General features: G+C 44.3%; 1 protein-coding gene across 2 annotated transcripts in view; it reads left to right on the forward strand.

Moving 5' to 3' along the window:
- Window positions 1-3,482: 3,482 nt before the first annotated feature.
- Window positions 3,483-13,793, forward strand: part of GPC3 (glypican 3) — a 403,705-nt gene continuing 393,394 nt past the window's right edge. Inside the window, exons 1-2 of one of the 2 annotated variants that reach the window (XM_046673282.1) lie at window positions 3,483-4,074; window positions 4,362-4,454. In XM_046673282.1, the coding sequence (XP_046529238.1) occupies window positions 3,900-4,074; window positions 4,362-4,454 (268 nt within the window). In that variant the 5' untranslated portion in view covers window positions 3,483-3,899. The remainder of the gene's footprint in view (window positions 4,075-4,361; window positions 4,455-13,793) is intronic. The other variant, XM_046673283.1, reaches the window with a different exon arrangement.

Raw genomic sequence — 13,793 nt, forward strand, 5'->3', positions numbered from 1 at the left:
TTAACCCTCTCCCAGAAACCTTGATTTATGCTGCTTTTGGAGCCATGGAACCAGACTCTCCTCCCAGCTACAGCAAGATAATAGCTGCTGGCTACAGCTGGGAATTCTCGAATTCTTTCAAACTGGAGACTAGGAACGAAAGGTGAAGAAAAGTTCTTCTGGGCCTGCTGTGCTAGGTAGCCTTGCTCCGAGGTCCAAAGAGGAAAATGAGGCCCAACGGTGTTATCTGAGTGCTTCCAACTGGGCCTGAAAGCGCAGAACCGTGAATTGTAGAAAGTGAACACTGGCTCAATCAGCGCATCCTTTTGTGTTTCTAGACTGATTGTTTCCCTTAGCCTCCTCTAGCTGAAGAGGAAGGATGAGTCATTGGCCTGACTTCTAATCTGAGGAAGGGAGCCTTGAAAGGTAAGACGGTTGTTTATGTAAAAGAGAAAAAGAAAACCCAGTCTTAATTCATAGTCACCCATCTGGGCAGTATATAGTATACAATATAACGGATTTTGTATTCTGGTAAAGGAACTGGATTTTCATCCGTAAAATTCCACGTCACTGGATAGGCAGAGTGGACAGCTGCCTGTGGTGTTCCTGGAATCTTGCCTCTCCAAAAGCCTATTCCTCGGTGCCTGTTCCAGTGCCTGAAATTCCACTGTTAGAGTCATCACTTGTGGGCTACAAGGCTAGAAAGGCTTTGACAGCCACTTATAAAAGTGGAACCACTCCTTAAGCCAAGCAAGTTTTACTAAGTCCTACCTTAGGTTGGCTTAAAGCCTTCAAGTAGCTGATTGGAGGGGGAACAGAAGCTTTAAGGCCAAAGAAATATTTCCCAAAAGCTCAGGGCCACTTTGCCTATGACCTAGTCCAAATCCTAGCCATTCACATACTACCCCACAAGTTTTGCCAAATCCTCATGTTCCCAATACTATTTAATATTTTTCTTTGTCAGCTCACATTTTATTGAAATTAACTTATCACAGCACTATCTACTTAGCTTTTCCTAATGAAATGATGGATTGGATGCACTACTTACACATATATAGATATTTTTCTAATCTACATTAAAATAAATATTTATTAGAATGAAAACTAAAAACTTCACTGGCCCACATCACCAGGGGTTCACACACTTCACTTTGGGAAGCACTGCCCTAGTTCATACAGTGTATTAGATATAAAAGCATATATTAAAAATAAGTCGCAGTTCCCCTTTTCAAGGTACTCAAGAGCCAGTAGTTGAAAACAACTGTTGCCTTTGTAGTTAGTTGCATGAGCTCTGGAAGATCATGAATTTATGGGAGGTCATGTCTTCCTCCGCGAGGTCATGAAATTCAATCAATGCTTGCCTTCCAATCTGCCCTTTGGTCACAGGGCTCCACAGGTGGAACATATCAAACTCACCAGCCAAATTATGACTCTTAATTGGTGTTTCTTTTAAAGTGGATATGTCATTTGTCAAATGTTCAATGCCTAGCCCCAGGCAAAATTATGAAGTAGGAGAAGAATGCCAGATACATAGGCGGCACTCAAATGTTTGTTGAAAAAAGAATGAATGAGCCCTCCGTCCTTGACGCCTTCTCTCCCATCCCCCACATCCACTAGGTCACTATGCCCTTTTAATTCTATCTCCTAAATATCTGGTAGTTTTTCCCTTTCCAAATCTCCTCTGCCACAGAACTTTATCATTTCTTGTCTGGAATATTTTCACAGCTTCTTAACTTGCTTCCAATCTTCTCCTTTCTCCAAGCCATTCTCCACAATGCTGCTGGAGAAATCTTTTCTTAAGGCAAATATGATCATGTCACCCTTCTACTTGACATTTCCTTAAGTGGTTCCCCAGGCTCCTTCGCATGGCTTCAAGACTGCATAATCTGGCCCTTGCTTACCTCTGCTGTGTTAGCTCTTCTAACTCCCCAGCCTGAAATCATTACTTGTACCTCCCACCCTCCAACTGGGCCATGCCAGGCTCTTTCCTCTCCGAGTCTTTGTTCACACTGCTTCTTTTCCCTTGGCACCCTTCCCCCATCTTCTTTTTTCACCTTAACTCCTACTGGTCTTTTAAGCCTGAGTTTAGGGCATCATCTCCTCTGGGACACTTTTTCTGACTCACCCTTTCACTCCTTAGAACTCCGAGTTTGCCTCTATCTTAGCACTTACCACATGCTGCATTAATATTTTCTGTTTTGTAGTCTTCCCTATTAGACCAGTAGCTTTTTGAGGTCAGGTACCCTGGATTAATCTTTGTATCCCCATAGTCTGTTTGTATCTCACAGTGTCTGGCACATAGTAGGAGTTCAAATATGTTATGGAATGAATGAATGAGCTCCTCAGCAACCTATCCTTCCTTTGCCTCTCTTCTCAGCCCACAAGTTCTGGCACATGACTTCCTCTCCCCTGGCCTGGCACTCCCTGGAGAATTCCTGGTGCGGAAGCTCTCCTTCTTCTTTCTTTATCAAAACCCACTTTCACCTAGATCAGAAACAACACGATCAGGTGATAAAGTAATTGACACTGAGGTGTTAAATCATTTAATTATACAAATACTGATTGAGTTCCTGCTATGTGCAAGGCACTGTGCTAAGGTGTATATGTGGAGGTTAAAGATCCCTACTTAGGAGCATATAGGTAATGACTCAACGCATTCCTCCCCTGAGAGGTACTTGATTTTCAAAGAACTGGTTTACTAATGGTGAAATTTAAGCAGGAGACCTGGGGATTTGGTCTAGGAGAGCTTTCAAACAGCCTTCTACTCCATCTAAGAAACAGGCTGGCTCTGGCTCAATGAATTCGCTGTGTAAAATGATTTTCTAATGAGTTAGGCTGGCTTTAAGCCCCAAGTTATTTTGTTGTCACCAGTTATGCTTTGCTTCATGAAGGGTCACCGGGGCTATCTTGCAGGAGACAGATTCTTTTAACATCCTGGGATCAGGTGCTTTCTCTGACTTTGTATGGTTCTATTAAACCAAACCTAACAAGCCTCAAGGGCTTTCAGACTTTTCAGGGACAGTATTCAAAGATGAGGCAGACTGTGAACCCTTCAGTGGTCCCCAGCTGCCCCTGAATGTGAGTATTTGTGGCTTGGGTTTGCAAAGCGGCGGAGCTGCGTTGGGAAAACGATTTGAGGGAAGCCCCTCGGAGAGCAGGAAGAGGAGGTGGATTTTGTGCGGAGGAGGAAGACCTTGTGCGGCTTTGGCGGCCAGAGACGAGCTGGACTGGGCTGAGGGCAGGCCTGTGGCGAAGCAGAGAGGGGCACCTAAGCCAGGGACCCCCACGCAGCTCGAGGAAGGATGGAGAGGTTGCAAAAATCCTAAAGGGAAAAGCTCTCCCGGCTGTAGGCCAATGAGCGGCGGGAAGGAGGAGTGAGGCTGGGGAACTTCTCCCAGAGCCAGTCAGAGGGGACGGCTGCTGGGAAGCCAATCAGCGCGCCTGAGCCTGCAGCCCCTCTGCAGTAGTTATGCCAGAGCGCCCTGTGTAGAGCGGCGGCGAGCGGGCAGCTGGGCTGGGCTGCCAGGAGCCAACGCGCGCGCTCCGTGTCCTCCTCTCGCGCCGCTCCCGACCAGTCCCCGCGCCGCGGTGCCCCAGGAGTCCCCTCAGCCCCGCACTCCGCACCCGCAGGCTCGCCGGTGCACGGCTACCGCCGTCCTCTGGCCGCGCGGTTGGCCTCGCCCCGCCCCGCCCGGTCTTTCCTCGCCCCGCCCCGCTCCGGTCAGCCCCGCCCCGCCCCGAGCCTCCTAGCCGTTCCCGCCCTCGCCCAGCGCCCAGGTAGCTGCGAGGAAACTTTTGCAGCGGCTGGGTAGCGGCACGTCTCCCGCTCCTCAGGGCCACTGCCAGGCTTGCCGAGTCCTGGGACTGCTCTCGCTCCCGCTGCCACTCTCCTGCGCTCTCCTCGCTCCCTGCGAAGCAGGATGGCAGGGACCGTGCACACCGCGTGCTTGGTGGTGGCGATGCTGCTCAGCTTGGACTGCCCGGGACAGGCGCAGCCCCCGCCGCCGCCGCCGGACGCCACCTGTCACCAGGTCCGCTCTTTCTTCCAGAGACTGCAACCCGGACTCAAATGGGTGCCTGAAACCCCCGTGCCAGGTGAGGAGGAGTCCCTCGCGCGTTCCCCGCGCCCAGCGGAGAGCCCAGGGGCGCATGGTGGCCGTCCCCCGAGCGCGCTAGCCCCGCGGGGCCGCGGTCGTGCGCCCTGCCGCTGGGCGCCTGGGAGTGGTCGCTGTGCCCGGATCCCGGCCAGATCTACTGAGGGAGGGAAGAAGGGTGTGTGGGGACTGTGGCCGCATCTCCCGGGCTCGCTCTGCTGTCAGGGAAGATGCGAGTGGGAGGAACGGCTGGGATGGCCTTCTCCCGAGCACCCATTTTTTTGGCAGGGCGGGAAGGTGGGAGCTGGTTCCCCTGGCCTCGGCGGACTGGCTCCCCACATCCAAGCTGGCGCCTCGGGAATTTGCCGCCCTCGCTTGCACGTACGTGCCCCTATTTCAGCCCTGGCTGGACCGCGGCTCCGGCCATTCTTTCCCCAACCTGCCCCCACGCCCTCCTTTCCGCAGCCTGGGTTCCCGAGGCTCACGGGCCCAAGTGCAGGCAAAGTTGAGGAAGATCTCCGAATTCGCAGCGGCAGGTAAAGACACGCTGAGGGAAAGTTTTCAGGAGGAGGGTCCCCAAAATGAGGAGGACTGAGCCTTTTCCTTCAAAACAGCGTCCCTTATCTAGGTTGGTAAAATCGTTTCAAAAACGGTGCTGCTGGCCCAGGGTGCAGGAGTCCAAAGATGATTTAACTCCTCCCCTTCTCAAATTCATCTGCCTTCTTGACAGGCTAGACCCTGAGGGTCGATGATTTTAGGTGGAGGAAAGTTTCTGAACGCCTGCCTTTTGTTCTGCACAATCAGATCGTGTTGTAATGGCATATTTTAACCTTAGCTGAGGGCTGCCGCTGTCAACAGATGAATATTAATGGCCTTATGTGATTGACTGTCCCGCGGTTGGACTCCTAAAAGCCTGCCCTAGAATCCAATTAGGATAAGTTGCTACACTGACAACGCGGGCAAGAAGAGTTGGTTTCAAACAGGTTAATTTACCAGAGGGGCGCTCTGAGGAAACTGCCGGTTACGTCTGCAAACCGTCAGACGTTTGTGGCCTCCAGGGTCTCTTCCCGACCCTTGCATCCAGCGAGGCGCGCGTCCCGCGCTTCCGAGGGATGGGAGGGCAGCCCTCGCCAAAACTTGGCTCGTGCCTCTCAACAAGTCAGGGAGGCGGGCCTGATGCTTGGACCAAGTTGTGAATGCGATGCGCGCCCTGTGGGCGCTGCCAGGGAGCGTTCACTAGCGGGAGGTTACCTAGGCAGCCAGCGCGCCTTCAGCCTTTTCTTTAGGTGGATGAAAAGAGCCGAGCGGGCCTGCTGTTTAGTTGCAAAGGTAATTGGTCACCCTTTTTGGTGAGTGAAGTGCATTTGCGCATATGTTAAATATTGCCTTGCAGGATTTCGCTCTAAGGGAGGGTAGAACTACCTCTTCCCCTGGTAAGTGTTAATAACGTAGCACGTGGGCGTGTGCAGAAGCTGTAAGGGGCAACCTATGAATCAGTTCCACAGAGCAGAAACAACAGGCGAATCTCTCTCCCCTCGAAGTGCCATGGTAATTAGATTGCTAAGGCCAGAGAACATGCTTTGTTGATAATGTAAAAATTGGTCCTCACAGGATGAGCTCCCACAAGATGAATGGGTCGAGGGTTGGGGTTGGGGCCCCATTTGGCTGATTTGAAGCCAGGGAGTAAAGGTTCTGCTTAAAAGAAGAAAAAGACCAGAGGGAACAAACACATAGATACTCATTTAGCAACGCCCCCCCCCCACATTCATGCAGGCACCTCCCCCCCACCCTCCCCCAGCTCTGGGGCTGCCTAAGTCTTTGCAGCATCTGTATAAAAGTATTGGCAAGACCCACGCACTGTGTGTTGGAGATTTGGCTTGGGCTCCTTCCCTGTGAGATCCCTTACTCTTCACCTAAGGATGGCCATGCCATAGAGAACAGAGACTTGTAATGGAGATTTTTCATTTTCCTCGAGTATTTCCCAAATTCGATAGGAAAAATCACTTTCCAAGGGCCTTCACCATATAAACTCGACATTCCCTACTTCACTTCTATTTAACAAACATACAGTGTTGAGCACCTTCTGCACGGCAGGCACTGTTCTGACTTGTACTGGAGCAAAGCCAAACTTCAAATATGGTGATACCCATACAGCTACCATATATCCTGGATTTTTTGGGACAGCGCAGATTTCCAATACTCTGTCCTGGCAGGAAACCATGTGTCCTTAATTTTAGTTGGGCAAATATGGTCACTGTAGATATGGAAAACACAGTGAAAATCCTAATGTCCATGTGTGGAAAGAGCTCATCAGTATTTCTGAGAAGAGATAATAATGGCAGACTAAATACAATGGCAAGTGCATAATTTCAAAGTGACTAAATGTGTAATTTGCTGCTGTCGTTCAGTGGTTAGAAATTGAAAGAGAGCTGCAAATTGTTTGATAGTTAGGAACCATCATGATGGCCGCTTGACTTTTTTTTTATCTATATTTTAAGCCATGTTCAGTTTGCCCGCTCCACTGTATTAACTGCATTAAAGCTTTCTTTGTCCCAGATAAAATGAGATTTGGTCACAGTAAGGAGAAATCCTCAAGAATGTCCTGTCTCACTTAGGGGGAGCATTTGAGATTGACTGCTAACTTCGGCCATTAGCAGAATTGGGTTAGAGCGGATAAGGTACATTTCTTATGCTAATATGGATGAGGCTAAATGGCATTTGAAATCAGCCAGCCTAAAAAATAAATCACTGGTGCTGAAGGACTACGCTAGACTTCCACAGAGCTGATCTAAAGCCTTACGAGCTCATGTTCCCATTTCTTTTAGAGTGTTCAAAGGCACAGGATAGCAATTCTAAATAGCATGTCCCCAAAATCCATAGATCTTTTCATACCCTACTCTTTTTCTTTTTTTTTTTTTTAAGGATTTGTAACTTGGAAAGTACCACAGATGGAAACCAGGCACACAGAGTTAGCATTTGGCAGAAAAATCCATATAACTGACTTTCAGTGCAGCTCTTTTGCCCTTATTTAATTTAGAAAAATTCAGAAAAAAGCCAATGAGCTCATAAGTCTAGATGTTTATTTTGTTTTGCTTAACCTACCCACAGGCGCAATCAAGAATGGATACAATTTTAGGCAAAGAAAGTGAGCTAGTAATCAGACAATGATGTTTCCAATTGTCTCAAGGGAATGTTACAGAAGTCTGAAAAAAATTCCTCTAAACAAAAATCAAGTGTAATTCACTTTATGAATGCCATACACCACTTTTGTGGGGGGTGGTGGTGAAGCGGACGGATGGGAATGAGAAAATCAAACAAACCGTGGTAGTGTTGCAACTCCCAAAAGACTGAGAAATCGTGCCTTAGAGGGCCCTGGAAAGTGCAAGAACCAATCCAGAAGGCCGAATACCCGTATGGGTAAAAGGCAGCCTTGAAGAGCCAAAATCGACTTGGAGTTTCTCAAAATAGATGAAACAACATAAAAATAAAAATCAACATTCTTGAAACAAAGAGAGTTTGGTATTTGTTTTTGTCGTTGTTTCTAAAGTGTGAGAACTAGCAACCGTATCGGGGTTGCCAGCTGTGGTTCCCCAATTAGTTTGAAGCAGTTAGCGGTACTGATGTCGGGAGAGAGAATAAGAAGGGAGGTGGGTGGGAAGGTTTTCTCTCCTCTGAGATTGCACTAGACATTTGGGTGAGCAGGTGATTTGTTAAAACTTTGAAAAAGTTGTATTAGCCTGTGCTAACTTGGAACAGTTTGGAGGATTCTTTCAAATGTGGTCTGAATATCTTTATTACGCTCATCCTGATGATTGGTACCGAGGTGTGCTTAGAGAGAAGCAGTAGTCTGATGGAGGAGACGGCTGATGATCAGTGGAGCACCTTGGCCTGAAAGGAGTCTGAGACTGCCCGCTCCTGGCAGGCTCTGTGTTAGGTGCTGGGGGTGCCGAGAGGAGTAAGACACAGTCCCTTTTGTCAAGGCGCTCACAGTCTAGTGGGGGAGCGTACAAGTAAACAGGCTTCTCAGGAAACTTGTAGGATTAAATAGGGTGAAAAGGGCTAGAAAATACCTCCAGGAAATTGGCTGAAATGATCACAATAGCCAGCCTGGGCAAGGAAAAAGAACTGAAGAGATGAAGTGGGAGATAGGGAGAAGTTTCTTAATAGGGCCGCCATCTTAAAAAGAGTTTTCTTAATTCTTGGAGCACATTCCGTTTGTAAGCGTTAGGAAATACAGGCATAAGAAGATTTTGATGGATGCTAGATGACACAGATGGTGTCAGTTTTGCAATGTGGTTTTTTACTTATGGGCTGGTAGGTTGTATCCAATATTTTGATGCAATATTTTTGAGCATTCTGCTACTTCCATCTTTAGAGTTGCAATGTTTGCTGTTCACTGTAGCCTAGAAAAAGGCTGCTTATTACCAACCTGGGAGAAAAGAGGCCTGGATTTGTCTGCTATGAGACAAGACAGAAAACATGTTTTCTCCTTAAATGGCAGCTATCAATGACCACGCCAACTTTAGTGTTTGATGCATATACAAAAGCATGGGTCTTAAGAGGTATCTTATTACTCATTTCTAAGAAAATTGAAGATAATCACTTATAACGTGCACACGATACATCATTTGGAAAGAATTTCACTGGGGATCATATTGCTCAACTGAAAAGTTCTGGCATGCTGAATTTGTACATTTTTGTGAATGCTTCCTTTTACTCTGATCTCTAGCTTTTTTCTGCATATGGTTATTTGTGTGTTTTAGATTATAAGCTTCTTAAAGGGAAAGCACTGCATTTGATGCAGTGTTGAGCACAATGCTAAGAGTACCATAGGGCATTTAGAAAATAATTGACGATAATAGAATTTCTAGGTTATTATGTCTTCTCTATGAACTCTCAAAATACTTTCTTAAGCTGTATGTCATCTTACATATTTTAAAAGCGTAAGTCCAAATTTTTATGTTGCTTTATGGGGGTATGTGGACAAACTTTTCAAACTACATCTATTTTGACTGGAGACGGATTCAGGCTTACCTCAGTTAGCTGGCAACTCTCACCATCAGGCAGGGCTTGTTAATGTTGAGTACCCAAAGAACAAATTGAAATTAGCAACATTGTTATGACTAGCTTAGTATCGTTAAACATCAACAATTATTATAGCACATAAATTGTAAGACATCTCTTAAATCAAACTCTCTTTGATTTAATGTCAGCTAGACCTTTCTTGCTAATGTTGACATTACCATATTTGGGAGTTGAGCTGTAACACATGCACAGACCTGTTGAAGTACCTCACCGGTTTCTGTAACCTGGGATCAGAATTTGTGCACAGGCTCAATTCTAGAGACCATACCGGGAGACAAGATCTATTCAGCCCTGGCCGAGCTTATAAACAGGTTTGATGTTTTTGGTAATCTAGGGTCTAATGGAAAGTGTGGGCAGAAAAATCCCCCACTCATCTGCCCATATTTAGCAAATTGTCTGGCTTGAAACAGGATCCCTAGCACTCCATTAAGAAATGAGCATCAGAAAATAGAATCCAAGTCATGGGCCCCAGACTGGCTTTAGAGACAGGATAAAGTAATGGGAATTTACCTTCTGAGGTATAACGACAGAGAGAAGGCGATTCAGAAAGCAAGGTGAAGGAGGGCACATCAGCAGAAAAAAATGTGCGTTTTGAAATGCTGTATGTGAGAGAAAAATGCTCACTGGAACTTTAGAGTCTTACTTGGTACCTTGTTGAATATACAAAGTAAGGAAGATTTAGTTCTGTACTTTCAATTAGCCCAACTAAGGATCAGTTATCCACGTGCTATTAGAAATATTTATTTGCCATTTTTAAACAAAAATGAATCCAGATTGATTACCAAGAAAGGCTTTTTTACTTTTGCCTTTTTTTGTGTGTAGCTGGATAAAGCCTTATGTGCGAGTTTGTATTTTTCGTCACGAGTAAAGAGAAGTCAGTGTTAGGGCCAAAATGCATTGCTAGTTTTCCGAACAGTTAATTACTTCTAGTAGCTGAAATTGTATTTATACGCTAGATTAGTAAATCTGCTGAGCTCTTTGAAGTATACTTAATAGGCTTATATTTATAAATTATTGATAGGAAGGGAGATAAAATACAAGTGAAAGTGGCAATAAGAAGGGACAGGGAAGTTAAAGCCATTATAAAAGAATCCCCCACTTATTGTGTTCTATCCCTTCCCCGAAAGTTGAAAGATGTACATTTATCAGAAGTGATGATTTTGAGAATATTCTGTGCTTTTCAAAATTTCCCCGATGAAGCATGCATTTATTTCTTATAACTCCAGAGTCAGGCAAGATTTTAGAGTAGAATTTTAATTGGCCTTTTGGAGTCTGCCTTTTGAAAATAAGTTTATTACTGGAAAATTAGAAATCCTGATTTTGGCATCTTTAAGGTAATGTTCATTATTATCTATATCTTCCCTACTACACTGTGTCTCCTCGAGGTTAGGGGCTGTATCTTATTCATCTTTGTATCCAGTTTCTAGCACAGTGCATAGTACAAATAAAAGGTGCTTCATAAATCTTTGTAGATTAAATGAATGTATGGAGTTAAAAATGTATTACAAACATAAAATTTCCATAAAGCCAATATTTAAGTAGTTGATTCATTTTTACTAGTATACTAAGGTTTCTCAAAAGGTAACTACTTTTTCAGGTCAAAAATCCACTTGTCTATAGGTAAGTGATAAAGGATATTGGTTTAATTCATTCGGCTGCGCTCTAACTCCCCGGAAGAAGTACACTAGCCAAATCTTACAGGAGGTAAGTATTTTGTGCTTGTTTACAAGGCTATTCTACGTAGTTTAAAGAGAAATCAAATATCCACATGTACATAAATGCATATATTTATCTTCACTTTACAGGTCTGTGGTATTTGGGTTTGTGAAGATAATGCAACTTGGTATCAGTTACAGATCATACACTGAATGCATGCGTTTTTCCTTGGTATTTGGTGTCTCTTACCTATAACTTCAAGCTTCATAAATGTACATTTAAAAGGACATAATCCAAAGTGGATTTTCAGCCATGGAAATTTTATTGGAGTAGGATAAAGGGCCTCATGAGACTTCTCTTAATTTCTGTATGCATTAGGGCAAACTTTTAAAGTCAGCTGAGAAAACTTAATTAGGTGGCTAGGGATGACCCATTGGGGAGTTCTTTCAGATAGAGGCCCAAGTAGGAAAGAGGGTAAAAAAGAAAGGGATGATGTTCATTTGAAAATAATAGAATTCTATTTGCATACTTTCTTCCTTAATTACGGTACTGCGCCCTCTCTCCCAGACTCTGCATACTGGTACTTAGAGTATGCATCAGCACCCTGGGATTCTCCACTGTTCTTTGTCAAATTTTGATTTGGATGAGTGAAACTGAGGGAAATATGACGAAGAGAGAAAGAGTTAGAGTGACAGATACTGGGAGGGGATTAAAAGCCCTCACTCTGGTATATATCAGAAAGTTAACTGGCACATAACAGACTGAAAGGATTAGAAAACATTTGGATTTGGAAATTTGCATGTGTGCAGAGATAATACAGAGATATGCTCCAGTTGCGTTTGGTTCCCAGAAATGTTTTATCTGTACTTCTTTTTATTTGGGTGTCTGTTTTTTGAAGTACATAGCTTTTTCATAGCCTCTGCCAGACCCTACACTCGTTAAATGCAGGAGCCATGTTTGATTCATCATGATGTCCTCTAGAGTGGTGAGTAGAGTGCCTGGTACAGAGTTATTAATAAAGGTTGAAATGAATGTAGAATGGACACCTAAAGACATAGTCTGGAGGACTTGATCACTGTCGAATGAGATCCTGGGATGGCATACACCTAGAGAATGATTGGTTCTCTGAATACATCATTGGCTAAGTTCATCTGCAGTAGAGACTGAGGAAGAGTGATGGAGTTCAAGCATATTTATCTATTCTCTGCTGTGGTTCTGGAAGCCTTGTTGTCCCTCTTTCAGAATTGAAGTTTGAGGAGAACGTGACAAGTAGAGAGAGATTTTTAGCTACAGCTTTATCTAAATATGGTGTTTGGATATGTTTTATATATATATATATATATATATTCATAGCTTATATATGTATAAATATATGTTTCTATTATTTTGATATCAACAATTACTAATTATGTGTTATTTAAGCTGTTTGAAAGTTGTTAATTGTTGCTCTTAGCAGCAGGTGGACTCTCACAACCATGCCTTACATTTGTGTCATGAAAGCCTAGCTTTCATGTATCTGAGTACAAACAATGTAACCACTCAGAAAGTGTCTGCAGGTTGTGAGTTCCATCAATCTGCTTGGTTCCAACACACACACACACACACACACACACACACACACACACACATATCTGTACACTCGTACATACACACATATAACATCCCTACATTTGTCTGCCCTTAATAATCTAGAGAATAAGCCTAACTTACACTGGGAACAGCAAGGGGGTACAGCTTTTCAGAGCTTGAATAAACCATTTTCAGTTGGATTGGCCCCAAATTGTTGCAGAGCTCATTGTCACTGATATCATGGAGCTCATTTATCAAGTTCCATAATTTCCCTAAGTACAGAGATGTGATCCTCATTAACGTAGTGGCAGTCAATCCATATTGTGAATTTGGCTGATTTTGGAGAACTACTTCTAGCACTGGCTGCATTACATGTTGAGCTCCATAGAAATGAGAATGTGACCCAAGAGGTGGTGTCCAAGTTAGGTTTCATGGAGTGATTGTGTTGGGGACCGCATGTAACTGTTTTGGAAAACAGATGGAAATTCTCAGAAAAGGAACCTACTAATAATGAACTTTATATGCTATCTCTGCATGAATATTTAAAAGTTTTTCATTCATTCTTTACTTCAACCAACATTTATTGAGCACTGATTCTATACCAGGTGCTGAGCTAGGAGCTGGTGAAGGAGATAAAACCATTGCCTAGAGAGGGAGCCAAAGAAGGAAAACCATGGGTGTCAAGGCAGCACAATGAGAGCTGCCATAGAGCTGGGTACCAGGTGGGGGTCTGGGGACTGTTGAGCTACAGTGAAAGGGTGCCTAGTTGCCTTAAGTGGGCAGTCATGTGAGGTATGTGCAAAGTTATAGAGGTAAGAGACAAAATGACACATTCGTTGGACTGGAATAGTTTGCATTGATTAGAGCACAGGGAAAATGGAGGAAAGATGAATTAGAAAAGTAGGCAGCAAATGCTGAGGAGTTTCCTTGAGCTGTATCCAAGGATGAGGAGGAGCCATGAAAACATTTTAAAAGAAAACATTATTCAGTATGGAGGATGACTGGAGGGTGAGTGGTGGCAGAGAGTTTTAGTAATGCAGGTGAAAAAGTGGTAAAGTAAATAGAATAAAAGATAAAGCTGAGAGAATAGAAAAAGTAGAGTAGACATAACTTAGTAACTGGATGTGAGGACGGAAGGGAGAGTCTGGAACTTCTGGTTTTCCTGGGTGGTGGGGCCATGGCCCATAATAGGTGCTCAGTAAATATTTGTTGAATGAGTGAGTAAAATATAGGAGGAACGTATTTTTAAGGGGTGAAATAACGAGTTCAATTTTGAACAGGTTGAGTTTGAGGCGGTCCTTTGATCACTGAGGCAGAAATGTCTGCTAGGTCGTTGAGGTTGTGTTTTGGATCAGAGAAGAGAGAGAAATCAGGGCTGGAGATACATACTTGGACATTATCAGCATGGAG

Source organism: Equus quagga, chromosome 10 (assembly GCF_021613505.1).
Source record: "Equus quagga isolate Etosha38 chromosome 10, UCLA_HA_Equagga_1.0, whole genome shotgun sequence".
Taxonomy (NCBI): domain Eukaryota; kingdom Metazoa; phylum Chordata; class Mammalia; order Perissodactyla; family Equidae; genus Equus; species Equus quagga.